The sequence below is a fragment of the Patella vulgata genome, chromosome 3 (genome assembly GCF_932274485.2).
Source record: "Patella vulgata chromosome 3, xgPatVulg1.2, whole genome shotgun sequence".
Taxonomy (NCBI): Eukaryota; Metazoa; Mollusca; class Gastropoda; family Patellidae; genus Patella; species Patella vulgata.
Window position 1 is genome coordinate 38,223,857 of NC_065881.2, and position 15,158 is coordinate 38,239,014.

A 15,158-nucleotide genomic window follows, 5' to 3' on the forward strand; every position below is an offset into this window, starting at 1 on the left:
CTGTTAGGTTCTATAGTGACTTTTTTCGTAGTCATTTGCATATTTTAGTATTATGCCCCCAAAATCAAATATCCCCTACTTTTTTTGAATAGTATATGTTAAAATTATTTTTTATTTATATGTTCAAACATTTTGACATATTTATTTGTATTTGGGCCAAATCATAAACACATTTAATAAAATTGCAGCTTTATCAAAAATTTCACAATGCTCTTTTGATTAAAATTACAAAAGCCAACCTGTTGCTCTAAGGTCATGACTGTATGTATTCTAACTGTACCCTGTTCACAAGGGTCTGTAATGCCCACAGAACCAGGTAAAAAGAAACCAGCACTCAGTAACTGTAGACATCGTCTAAAATATAAATATTTATACAATTTTACTATCAAAACAAATTTTCATGCCACATTATACAGATTGATAATCTTTAGCAGTAACATTTAAATTAAACTCCTTCTTTTAATTGAAAAAGACTAGTTGTCAGTGGAGGCACAAAAACCCAATATATATTACTAGTGGGGTCCAGGAAGTTATTTCCAAGCAATTTTGGGCTGTGTGGAACATGCAAGAGTTGATGTGTAGCATATCAGAGCAACTGTATATGTTTGATACTCATTGAGCAATATGATTATGTAGTAATGAAGATACAGCGTTAAAGAATGCGTTGAAAACCCTAAAAACCGTCACAGAATGCTCATATTGTACAACCACTTTTGTCCTTTCTTCTAAAGGCGGGGGGCAACAAAATAAAAACATATGACTTACTTAAATGCTATATTAATGGGTTGAGGCTGTCTTGATGGATTGTTGACAACAGCATAATGGGCCTGTAAAAAAAATTATACATCATTTTTGAACACCACATTCACCTCATATGTCTGATGCTTTAATAAGTTAACAAGTTTGGTTATCAACTGGCTGTCTGATTGCCAATGATCCTTTACCTTGAGGTTAATTTCTACTTAGTAGCTTCAAAAGCCCAAGTTTCAGTGGAAACCACTGTTCTCTTTTAATATGACTTATGAAGGGTGTCATGCACAAAATAGTGTATGCTTATTCAATTCAGCACACCTGAAAATAAGTTTAAACCAGCGGCTGCCAGGCAGGATACGCCCACATTTTCGATAGATGGATAGAGAACAAGCTAAAACGAAAGTGATTTTTCCTACAATCAAGGGCCATAATTCAGGAAATTTTACAATTCGATATGCGCAAATATCGAAAGGAACCAAGATCTTTGGGTTATAAACTTACATTTCAAGTTTCAACAAAATCAGATACAATCAGGGGCCATAATCCATGAAGTTACAGTCCGATAAATGCCAATATCGAAAGGAACCGAGATCTTAGGGTGATAAACCTATATTTCAAGTTTCATTGAAATCGGATAAAAATTGTGACATGTAGACTGTTCACAAACAATTGTGGACGGACGGACAGGGGCAACGACAATATACGATAACATGAAAATGTGGGCGTATAAAAATATCTTTTATATATAATGAAATGGGATTTAACATCCTACTCTAAACTGGGCTAATGAAGACGGCATACGCCATACAGTGTGTTATGAGGGAAATTTTGCTCGGACAGCGGCACTACGCCCTACTCTTATATCGAATTCCAACTGTAAAGGAATCTTTTACGTGCACGCCAATGTGTACGTGGGACATTGGTTTTCCATACCATTAGAACGACTAGACAGCTGTCCTTGTCAGGCCCTCCGTCCTGCATCACTCACAAGGGGGAACCACGCCGGAAATTCAAGATGAATTTTCTCGGCCAATGAAGGGATCGAACACCCGACCTCCAGGTTAGCAAGCCAGCGTTTTACACACTTAGCCACCGTGATCCCTCTATTATATATAATAATCTTATAAACTATATAATATACAGTACAAACGTCGCCAAGGTTTGACGAAACACGATTATCGGGTCGTTTTTTGTTGAAAATTGCCACGATAAATAACTTGGTGTAGCAGTAGCTATCGTGTGACACAATAGGCCTCGCAAAATTAACGGTATTTATTTGTTATAAACAATCGATGTCAAAACGATATACTGCCACAAATGACAAAGATAATGTCAGATTCAGCAGACGAATGACAAAGTTTACCAGGAGTATGACAAAGTGAATTGATTGGCAAATGAAATCGCTTGTGGTTTACTTTTTAAATACTATAATACGTAAGTGGAGCTTTGTGCAAAACTCGTTCTAGTTTCAGATTGATTCATTCTAAAAATTCGGAAGAAAAAGAAAATTTTCGGGCAAATAGCCACATCCTGCCCAGGTGAAATCCCCCCCCCCTCCGTACACCTATACGGAGGTTCACCAGACGACTGACAAAGTGGATGACAGAGCTTCGCCAGACGAATGACAAACTAAATGACATAATCCACCGGCCCGAGGAATGACAAAGTGAGTAACACAGATCTAGAGAATGACACAGGTTCACAAGACGAATGACACGGATTCACCGCACGAATGACAAGTCACCAGATTGACAAGACTTTGTATGAGAAGAGGTCTGATACTAGCTACGATAACGTAGGTAACCAGCGACTGCCAGACAGGATACGCCTACATTTTCCAAGAGATGGATAGAAAACATGCTAAAAATAAATGCGATTTTTTGTACAATCAAGGGCAATAATCCAGAAAAATATGGCCTGAAATGTGCAAATATCAAAAGGGACTGAGATCTTTGGGATATAAAGATGTTTTAAGTTTCATCAAATCAGATAAAAATTGTGACCTCTAGAGGGTCCACAGCTTTCGTATTAATACACACTTCTACACAATTTGCGTACAAAGAGCGGCCATTTTGTTGGGCAGTTTCATTTCGATTTTTCAGAAATTCAAATTCAACCTTCATTATGGTGGAATGGTAATATATTTATATGGTTTTTAAAATCGGAAAAAAATTGTGAACTCTAGAGAATCTGCAAGCTAAAAATGCAATTTTTCGAACAATCAGGGGCCATAATCCAGGAAGTTTATTAAGTTTGGGTATCCGCGATTATCAAAAGGAACCAAGATCTTAGTGTGTAATGGTGATATATTCACACGTTTTTTTTAAATCGGATAAAAATTGCGACCTCTACTTAGACCACAAGCTAAAAACGTGATTTTTTGTTCAATCAAGGGCCATAATTCAGGAAGTTACAATCCGATATGCTCGAATATCGAAAGGAATCAATATCTTTTGGTTAGAAACATGTATTTCAAGTTTCATCGAAATCGGATCAAAATTGTGACCTCTAGAGGGTCCACAACCTTGATATACCAGATGTTTACACTATTTGCGTACGAGAGGCGTCCATTTTGTCCGGCAGTTTTGGCCCGATTTTCACGAAATTCGAAAACTCAACAGACATTACAGTGTAACGGTGATATATTTGAACGTTATTTTTAAATTTGATAATAATTGTGACCTCTTGAGGGACCACAAGCTAAAAATGTGATTTTTCGTACAATCAGGGACAATAATTCAGGAAGTTACGATCCGATATGCACAAATATTGAAAGGAACCAAGATCTTTGAGTTATGAACTTGCATTTCAAGTTTCATCAAAATCAGATCAAAATTGTGGCCTCTAGAGGGTCCACAACTTTGATATACCAGATGTTTACACTATATGTGTACGGGGGGGGGGGGGGGGGGGGGGGGGGGGGGGGGGAGAGACCATTTTGTCCGTCAGTTTTGGTCCGATTTTCATGAAATTCAATTTCAGACAAAATTACGGTGTAACGGTGATATATTCGAACTTTTTTTTTTAAATCGGATAATAATTGTGACCTCTAGAGGGACCACAAGCTAAAAATGTGATTTTTCGTACAATCAGGGGCCATTTTGTCTGTCAGTTTCGGTGCGATTTTTACAAAAATCAAACTCAACCATCATTAGGGTTTAAGGTTGATATATTCAAACTTTTTTTTAATCAGATAAAAATTGTAACCTCTATAAGGTCTACAAGTTAAAAACGCGATTTTTCGTACAATCAGGAGCCATAACTCAGGAAGTTATGGTTCGATATGCAGGAATAATGAAAGGAACCAAGGTCTGTGGGTTATATACATATATTTCAAGTTTAAAAGAAATCGGATAAAAATTGCGACCTCTACAGTGTTCACAAGCTAAAAACGTGATTTTTCGTACAATCAGGGGACATAATCCATGAAGTTATAGTTCAATACATGCCAATATCGAAAGGAACCGAGATCTTATGGTGATAAACCTATATTTCAAGTTTCATTGAGATCGTATAAAAATTGTGACCTGTAGTGTGTTCACAAACAATTGTGGACAGACGGACAGGGGCGACGACAATATACGTCCACATGTCAATGTGGGCGCATAAAAACGTTGAGATATACAGACGGAAGGTTGAGAGATGAGGTTTCTTATCTAGTGTGATACAGGCTATGGCTGTTCCCTGATCATTTTCATCCAATTGAAATAAAATATGAATTACCTCAAAAAATACAAATCAAGTTTATAGTTATTAAACCCAATACTGTAGTTGAATTATATTGGCCTAATGGGAGCAGTTATTGCTTAGACATTCCTTGTCATTCGTCATTCGTCATGAGGGAGGCCCTCATTCATGTGCAGATTGGTTTGAATAATAGAAATGTCCCGTGTATAAAAGATCAAAGAATAAAATTGCCCATAGCCACTTTGTTTATCTACCAGCGGCTGCCAGGCAGGATACGCCCACATTTTAGAGAGATGGATAGAGAACAAGCTAAAAAGAAAGTGATTTTTCCTACAATCAAGGGCCATAATTCAGGAAATTACAATTCGATATGAGCAAATATCGAAAGGAACCGACATCTTTGTGTTATAAACTTACATTTCAAGTTTCAACAAAATCGGATAAAAATTGTGACCTATAGGGTTCACAACCTTGATATACCATATTTTTACGCTATTTGAGAACAAACGGCAGCCATTTCACGAAATTCGAACTCCGTCGTCCTTGGGGTGTAACAGTGATATAATGATACGTTTTTTTAAATCGGATAAAAATTATAACCTCTATAGGGTCCACAAGCTAAAAAACTCGATTTTTCGTACAATCAGGGGCCATAATTCAGGAAGTTACGGTCCGATATGCGCGTATATCGAAAGGAACCGAGATCTTTGGGTTATAAACTTAGATTTCAAGTTTCAACAAAATCGGATAAAAATTGTGACCTCTATATGGTCCACAAGCTAAAAACGTGATTTTTCGTACAAACAGGGGCCATAATCCATGAAGTTTCGATCCGATACATGCCAATATCGAAAGCAGCCGAGATCTTTTGGAGATAAACCTATATTTCAAGTTTCGTCAAAATCGGATAAGAATTGTGACCTGTAGAGTGTCCACAAAAAATTGTGGACGTCCGGACGGACGGAGACAATATATGTCCACATGAAAATGTGGGCGTATAAAAACACAGTAATATCATGCTTCGTCAAACCTTCGCAACGTTCGGACTGTAACCATAAAAAATATTACCTACCAGAAGATCAATAATCCATGGGGTTAAAGGTTGTAAACCTTCAAATCTGTTACGTAAATCTCTCAGTAAACGAATAAGGACTTTGATACTAAAACAGATAGTGTATAATACGAAAGTAATAAGAACTGTGGTAAGGAATCTAATGATGTTTTTGTTCATCATGTGATTAGGCCGCGGTTAATTAATTGTATGTTTCTCATGACCTGAGTTTTTGAAAACAACATGCTACATGAGGTAATTATTAATTATTGAGCTGCAATCCAAAACTTGTCGAAAAAACTGAAGCAACATAAACTCTTATAGCTATGGGCATGCTGTGGTTTATAATAAGAAGCTCTTTAGTTCATCGAGGAGTACACAGGAAGAGGTCTTTTAAAGTAACTCTCAGTCTGAGAACATCTACATGTACACTGGCTATTATTAGGGACTCAGGGCTAGGGCCTAGTATAATTCATCAAATTTCTTAGGAGTATGCGATCTGTTTATAAAATATAACAATTTATTTGATTAAAGATAAAGTCTTTAGCAACTCCTCCTAAGAAAGTTCTTTGAATTTTGGCATTTTTATTTCAAACACATTAGGCCTAATATTAATTTCTGAGTTGATATATTTTTTTAATTTTTGAACACAATTAATATTAATACGGTATTTTAAAGTTTCCAACAACTTTAAGAGTTATTATATCAAAAGATGTCTGGTCAATAGCGATCCAGTCGATTCCATTTCTGACCAAAACTTCATCAAATTCCAACAAATCTTGAGTCGGTACTATAAGTCTAATTTATTGCCGACCGTAAGGTGTTTCTACTTTCATTTTCACTATCGATATGTGAAAGTGTCTCGCATTTCTCTACAAATGAGGCACATACGGTTGTAACTGAATCAAACGCCATAGTATTCTAGTTCTATGGATCTACATTGTATTACTATTGTCATTCCTTTCTAAATACATCTCAGTGATAAATCAGAAATTAACATAAATCTGTAATGGAAAAAGTTTACAAGCCGAGTTTATGGAATTTATTAGATAATATACAAAACCATGTATTAAAATTTCTTCCAAGACGACAGTCTTGTCAAAATCACTGACTAAAGTGTGTCTGGGTAATTGCGCTGGCTTCATAGTAGAACTTCCTGTTTACGGACAGACTTCGTATTTTTGCCGAGTTAATTATACACCGTAGACGCGTATAATAGCACAGTATAATAATATATACTTCATATTTAGTTACATATTTATGAATAAAATAGATAGATTGTTCATCGCTTTGCCAAAAAAATGTAACTTCACAAATATTTTCAACGAATTTTCTCCTTACTAATAAATACTAAATTTGACCGAATAATTAAAGAAGTGTGTGATTATTACGGATGAAAACAGACATGCGGGCGGGTCATGAGAAACAGACAATTAATTAACCGCGGCCTTATCCAGTTGCACAAAATATACCTAACTACTTAAACTAGCCAAATAATACTAACTAATATACAGTTTAACATCCACACAACACAAATATGGTACAATTTTATTTCAATAAGGGGTCTTTAGCAATGGGTGGAAAGTGGAAGACCCAGAGAAAGCCCACAAGGCTGACCTTAAAAATATCTTTGTTTCGCCTAACGCGACCGACTAACTAAAACCACCCCCGACTTAAATTATTTTATTGCACTTTTCCACGATCTTTTTATTTTATTTTGTGTGTCAACCTGAAATATATCATGAGAGTTATTTCCCTTTACTATGGCTATGGTTTGATTCATTATTGAAACTGGTTGATCAAGACAAAAGCGTCATAGGTGTCGCTTCTCAACAAAATGGTTGCAGACGAATACACGTCCATTCCCACGAAATGATTCTGCCTCTATGTCTGTGGTGCGTAGTTTTAAACATGACGACGATATTTTCAATATCCGTTTTCGAGAAAAATGAAGGCACAACCCGCACTATCGTTAAAAACGTGTTGAAGGAGTTTCACACTTCGAGTTCGTGGCAAATCGTGTGCGAGTAGGGCATCACGAAAAATCCCGATGTCATTGATTTGTTTGCCAATAAAGAAGACGAATGTTTAATAAGTTTAATAAAAACTTTCAGTTCGTTACTTTTTACGTCAGACCCCAAATTCATTAAACAAAATTAATGAATCTGTAGTATACAGCTAATAAGTTTTCTGTATTGATTTCTCTGACTTTAAAAAAAAATCTGAAAAAAAAACCGACCTACCGACCCTTCTCCTCGATTGTGGGTCGGGTTTGGTGAAACAAAGATATTTTTAAGGTCAGCCCAATGTTAGGCAGGTGACTCTACTTGTGAGATCGAAACCACACCATTTAACTCAATGACAGATCTTACTATCTACAGCACATGCATTAAAGACTATTCGTTCCCACCCATCTTAAGAGAATAAATTCTCTATAATATAAATACTTTGCCATATATTTTTTGTGGGGGGTATGAAAATAGAGATTCTATACTCTTCAAAAGATAAGTTGCCAGGCAACGAAACATACACCCACTGCAGCTAGATCGTCCGGGGAGTCAACAAGTGTTGTCGAATATTTTTTACTTTTTTCGGTAATGAAACATTTATAATACACTAAAATCTGATTAAGAGTAACAACTCATGAAGTAATTATCAGAAAACTATTAGAATTTGTTTGGTTTTTATAAAGTTCTGCCCCATGCTAAGGTTTAGTATATACGAAACTTTTAATATCATGGATTTAGCTGTTCAAGTCATAAAAATTCATTGAAAATCAATATACTTGTCCGTCTCAAGATCTTAAGCTCTGTGTATCAATCTGAAGTCAATCAGATGATAACTTTAGCCTCTAGAGCGTCACAAGACTTTTCAAAGTGATCAAGGCCCATAACTTTGGCAGTAATTATCGGAAATCGTTGAAAATCATTATGATTCTTCGTCTCATGACCTCAAACACTTTGTATAAATTTAAAGTCAAATCTGATATTAACTTTAGCCTTTAGCCTCTAGAGCATTCACAAGATTTTTTTAATTGATCAAGGGCCACAACTCTGGCAGTAATTATTGAAAATCACTGAAAATGAATAGACTTCTTCGTCCCATGACCTTAAACACTGTGTATAAATTTAAAGTCAATCGGATATTAACTTTAGCCTCTATAGCGTCCACAAGATTATTCAAAGTGATCAAGGGCCATAACTCTGGCAATAATTATCATATATCGCTGAAAATAAATAGGCTTCTTTGTCTCATGACTTTAAACACTGTGTATAAATTTAAAGTCAATCTGATATTAACTTTAGCCTCTAGAGCGTTCACAAGCAATTGTGGACGCCGGACCGAAGGACGGACGGGGGGCGACAACAATATACGACCACATTTCAATGTGGGTGTATAAAAATTGTGACCTGTAGAGTGTCAACAAACAAATTGTGGACGGATGGACAGACAGGGGCGACGACAATATACATCCACATGAAAATAATTAAGAAACAGTAGAACTCTTTATTACCTTGAATGTCCAGCATTTTCTTCAAACCACCTGGCATGACGAATACCAGCCAGATGTCCTTGCATAACCTTTCCATCCACTACACAATATTGACAAAATAGAGAATTTAATAACAAAGGGTATTCAAAGTTATACATGTTCTAGGGAGTGTAAATGTATATAGAGTATGGAAAGTTGTCTTATTGAAAAACCTAACAGCTATATTGTAAATTAAGATAGGTTGCCAGGCAACAAAACATACGCCCACAGCAGCGGTCGACAAGAGTTGTCGCATATTTATTCCTTTGTAGGTAATTGGGGGCCTTTACAAGACAGTTCCATACAGATCAGATTATAAATTTTGTCGTTTGAGTGTTTACAAGGTTCTACAAACTGAAACAAGGGTCTCAACTCTGGAAGTAATCTACAGAAATTGTTGAAATTTGACAGGCTTTTTCATTTTACTAATTTTAATAATGCATATAAATTTCATACAGATCACATGATCACTTTTGTCATTCAAACGTTCACAATCGTCAGAACTCTAGAAATTATTGACGGAAATTGCTGAAATTCAATAAACCTCTGTTTCACAAATTTAAATGATGCATATAAAGTTCATACTTATCGGATGATAAATTTCATCAATCGAGCATTAACAAAGTTGAACAAAGTGAAACAAGAGCCATAACTCTACAAGTAATAATTGTAAATTGCTGAAATTCAATAGGCTTTGTGGTTTCACTAATTTAAATAATGCATATAAATTGTGACCGCTATAGGGACCACAAGCTAAAGACGTGATTTTTCGTACAATCAGGGGTCATAATCCATGAAGTTACGACCCAATACATGCCAATATCGAAAGGAACCGAGGTCTTTGGGAGATAAACTTATATTTCCAGTTTTGTTGAAATCAGATAAAAATTGTGACCTGTAGAACGTCAACAAACAATTGTGGACGGACGGACAGGAGAGACGACAATATACATCCACATGGAAATGTGGGCGTATAAAAAAAGCTCTTCTACTTACAGTGTAATTCTGGATCTAGTTTCTTGAGATTCGGAGGAATTGTTGATATGAGACATTTTACACTGGCATCTGCTGAACTTATCTCAAACCCAGTTTCATTAGTTAACATACTTAGAACTGAAAACAAACATAGAATTGTCACATCTAGATCGTCTCCTATTTAATATTTATATCTAATACAAAAAAAACCTTTTCTATTTCTTAACACAAATATAAATAATTTAAATTCTACATTCAAGGAGCTTTTTTTTGGTATCTGACATATATTATCTTACAAAATAATGGCCAATATTAATTTTCTAGAACTGACATAATTCACAAGACATTTAAGATTTTAAAATTTTCCTAGTATATAATACTGGATCACACCTCTCGGCACCCCATTCCCAAAGCAGGTAATGCAATGTTGATTTTTATATTTACAGTACAAGCACTTGCAACATTTATGTATTAGAATTAACCACAAAGACAATGTCAAAAAGACTCCTTAATGTCATAATTGTAGTTAATCACATGCCATGAGCAACTGGGGTTATTGACTGATAAACTCTCATTTCTACAAATGTTAAAACAATGGTATTGTCATATTCATGTTCCTCAAGCACCATTCCCAAACTTATAGCTACGTTATCTACAGACACATGAACAGTAGCGCTTAATCAGAGGTTGTGACATAGCGGCCTCCACGGAAACCTAGACATTGAACGAACCTTGAACTTTGCAACTCGATTACCACAAGTAGACATTTTAGCTTGAAAGCGCAAGATTTGGTATTTGCGATGATAGAGGAATTTGATAGGCCCACATGCTGGGCTTGTACCATGGGTTCCATGTTGGCTGTATATGCCGGTCGGGACCAAGGGCTCTGGAAAATGACCGAAACTGGATCAGACCCGTAGGTCATTTTGCACTCCGGAAAAATAGCATATTTTGCGCAAAACCATAAAATCACATCATGATGTAAACTGTCAGATATAATAATATTAACAGTGTTTAGTAGTCCACGGATGGAAACCACTGCCAATTAATTATCATTGTGTATATTGCTCTAATCACAATCAATGGAGGATTAACATCAAAACAGATTAAAAGCTTAACATTTAATCTCTTTAATTAGCTGTGTTTTGTTTTATAATAAGGCCTAGTACTGTGTGATCATTCTTAAAACCGAGTTGTTGTTACAGCATAATTGCCGACTTTCATCGCTTGTGCAGCCATATTAACTGTATAAACATCAAACAAATTAAAAATTTTACTTTGATGTCTTCACTTGATAACTAAAGTTAATCACACGAATGATATATCAGAAATGTTAGCATGCTTTAAATCATTTCATAATGTTGAAATTCCAAAGCTCTCAGAATAACAAAAGAAAGCGAGATGATAACATTGTCGTCAACGAATCCAACCTCCCTTCTTCAACATCGCCCACGAGGAAGACAGTTCCGCTCCGAAAAACAAAGTCTGTCTTAAAATCTCGTAACAAACATTCCCATGGTTAAGATATGATATTCCTACACAAAGATGTATTGTCAGGTGTGTTTTTAATCCTTTTGTTTTCTTTTATAGTAACAACTGATAGACGTTACTTTTGCCGACACAATCAACTTTTACGCTCGTCGCCATTTTGATACATGTGCAATTATCTTTACATGTTATCGAGTGAAAATACTAGAATGATATTGTTTGATCTCCCCAAATATTAATAAGAGTTAATATATTGATAAGTTTAATAAGTATGTTAAGTGTTGTACATTTTTATGACTTTGAATTATTTAAATGCATTAATCATTCGGAACTACTTTTTCCCCCGTGTATGGAGAAATAGTCAACAGTCTAACTCGTCACGTACACAGTACAAACTGATTAATTAAAACATCGTTGTCAGAAACATAAGGTCCTGAACAGTTTTGTGACTGGTTCCCAGAATTTTAGAAATTCGGCTCTGGTAGAGCACACTGCCTCCAGTGACCATTAAACGTCACTTTGAACATAAGGGCAATTCCACGGTAACGGAATTACATTTAGAACTATTTGGTACTGTAAAACGACTAACAGATTTTTACCCTTGGCTACTTTGTTGTCAAATCTGTACTAGAGTGAGAGCTAACAGGCATATTTTCTCTAAAAAATAACCACTGACTTGCTGCATGAACGTATAAAGTGTCTGTGTAGGTGAACCCCATGGTAACGGAATTACAAGTCAAAACCCCTCATTTAGATGGTTGTGGTTATTTAAGAAACTCTGTGATTTATACAGACAGATCTACATTTCTTAAAAATAGGATATAAAGTAATGCTCTGCGGAATATTTCAGCTGATCCATTTTGCAACCTGTCCGATAACTTTGTGACAAGTGATTATTTTCTGTGGTAACGGAATTACATGTCATGGTAACGGAATTACGTTTCTAAATAAATGCGTTATAGCACAGGTTTATCAAAATAAAATATTTCAAAAAGAGAAAATTTTATATAATTAACCAATTTTGAGAATATTTCAACAATGGTTATAATTATATTTTGGTATGAATTCAGTAAATCTAAATGTATGGCCGTAAGATACACATAATTGTAAATCCAATAATTAACTTGATACAAATAACAGTTTAGTTTATAATAAAAGATTATGACATACTGGTAACATCAAAAAATTAATTCAATTTAGTTGATTGATTATTGTACATTTTTATAATTGCTTACTTTTTCTTAAAACGGTATTTAGATCAGACAATTTGAGTGACACAGTCCGACTTGACGAGGTTACTTATAGAGCTTCAAAATCATATGTTAGAGCCAGTGGACAATATGTTTATTTATTTTATAAAAATTGCCTTTTGATTTTTAACTATTTTTACAGATTTGACAACAAAAAAGCAAAAAGTATCAATCATTAAGCTGTTTTTCATAGCTAAATAGCCTTAAATGTAATTCTGTTACCTTGGACTAGTTTTTAAAGCATGAAAATGGTACTACTGTGTCAGTTTAATCAAATTGTTAACAAAAATAATTTTCAAAACTAATAAACTAAATAGATTTAATTATTTTAATAAGATTTCAGTGTTTCCAGAAAAATTAGAGAAGGTCAAGTACTGTCAGATTCTGACAGCATGAATGAACTTGAGTCTCAGCAATGTTGCAACACTGTTGCAAACATGCAAACTTGATATGAATAAAGATATTTATATGATATATCAATGTAATACACATTGAAACCACACCTTGCTTAGAAATGTGTAACCACCAGGATAACTTTAAATTTGGTACAGTTGTTAATCACTTTTTGCATTTTGTGTTCAGAAAAATGCTTTGTAGTTTGTTTGACTGAAAAGAGTTAGCATAAATGGGTCTAATTCTTTATAATTATTGAATAAAGTGTTGCTTTTAACTTTATCCTCTAAATAGTTTGTAATTTTGTTATTAGAACAATAGAAATGATGGTATTCTAATATTTGTAATTCCGTTACCGCTCAGATATGTAATTCCGTTACCGCTTTTCCAAGAAAACCACTTCATGTAGGTGTCTGACCCTTACCTTTCTTATATCTGTGCAATTAGTAATTAGAAAATTTGGAAACACTAACTTATAAAATTTGGTAATCAAGAAATGATTGAAACTTTTAGATAGGAATGGTAACGGCATTACAGTGTAAATTGGGGGTATATTTTAAACTGTTGTATGAAGAATTGATCTAAAGAATATGATATAAATGGATGTTTATGATGAAATAGATGTACTTCTTTGTAAAAAAACCCAAATATTAAATATTTTCAATGTAAACAAAAACTGATGCAGACTTCAGTGTTTAAATTGCAAAAATTGTAGTAAAAAGTAAGAAAAATAAGTTTTGACTTAGACCTAATTTTTTTTTGACCAAAGCATTTGCGTGTAATTAACTCTACCAGATTCATTGATTGGCATCATTTCTGAACTTAAATAAAACAAAATTGGTTCATATACATCAATTTTCTTTTTTGGCATTTTTTATTTTCTGCCGCGGAATTGCCCTGAAGATCAACTATTTAAAGATGTTATACCACAACAGTTCCATCAGAGGTCTAACAAGTATATACAGGTGATGATGTAAATAAATTAAACAAATAGTGTACTTGCGATGAATGAATGAATGTTTATTGTTATATCTTATTTATTTATGTATAAATAAATCTATTGGATTGATAATTGATTACATGTGTTCCTTTATTGCAGGGATGGGTGGAAAATTTTTTTAAGTACCCAATCGAAATTAGTGCTGAAATATGCAGGGTATTACGTGAAGGCCTTGATAAGATGTATATAGTTAAAGCAAGATCAAGCCTTCTATTGAAGATGTGTCATACTGTAAATATAACAATTTTAACATTCAAGTTATTTCGGTTTATTTTATGTTGTGTTACAGGTCTTTGTAAGTGTCAAATTCTTGTACTATTCATTCTGTTTTGTGTTTGGCCTGCATTGTCTACTATATAAAGTCAATTTATATTTAACTGTCACAATGGTATACCTTCTTGTGGTTCTTGTACTTTCAACTCTTCTAAAACTTTATTACCTAGAGCAGCAACTGCCTCTTCTGAAATCAGTAAGATAGGTTGGGAGGCAATGAAACATATGTCCACAGCAGCTAAATCGTCCGAGCAGTCAACAAGGGTAGTCGCATATTTATACTTTTGTGGGATATGGGAAGGGGGTGGGGGTCATTTAAAAGACAATTTCATACAGATCAGTTTATAATTTTCGTCGTTTGAGGGTTCACAAGGTTCTACTAATTAAAAAAATCGATATAAATTTCATACAGCTCTGATGATAACTTTTGTCGACCGAGCGTTCACAAGGTTCAACAAAGTGAAACAAGGGCCATACACATGTATCTCCAGATGTAATTATCTGAAATTGCTGAAATTCATTAGGCTTCTTCGTTTCACTAATCTAAATGCAGCGTATAAATTTCATACATATCAGATATTAACTTTTGTCACAAGGACCATAGATGGAATTGCCAAAATTCAACCAGCGGCTGCCAGGCAGGATACGCCCACATTTTGCAAGAGATGGATAGAGAAAAAGCTAAAAACAAACAGGATTTTTTGTACAATTATGACCTCTATAGAGTCGACAAGCTAAAAACGTGATTTTTCGTAT

At 34.6% G+C, this 15,158-nt stretch overlaps 1 protein-coding gene across 4 annotated transcripts in view; it reads right to left on the bottom strand.

Annotated features, from left to right (window-relative positions):
• The window catches only part of LOC126814455 (interleukin enhancer-binding factor 2 homolog), a 42,766-nt gene that overhangs the window by 4,314 nt on the left and 23,294 nt on the right, over positions 1–15,158 (bottom strand). For 3 of the 4 annotated variants that reach the window (XM_050539597.1, XM_050539596.1, XM_050539598.2), the window contains 6 exons: positions 14,524–14,589; positions 10,020–10,136; positions 9,006–9,084; positions 5,513–5,600; positions 766–827; positions 240–354 (listed from right to left, as the gene is read on the bottom strand). In XM_050539597.1, coding sequence (XP_050395554.1) covers positions 240–354; positions 766–827; positions 5,513–5,600; positions 9,006–9,084; positions 10,020–10,136; positions 14,524–14,589 — 527 coding nt within the window. Of the gene's footprint in view, positions 1–239; positions 355–765; positions 828–5,512; positions 5,601–9,005; positions 9,085–10,019; positions 10,137–11,428; positions 11,596–14,523; positions 14,590–15,158 lie in introns of those variants that run through there. The other variant, XM_056099375.1, reaches the window with a different exon arrangement.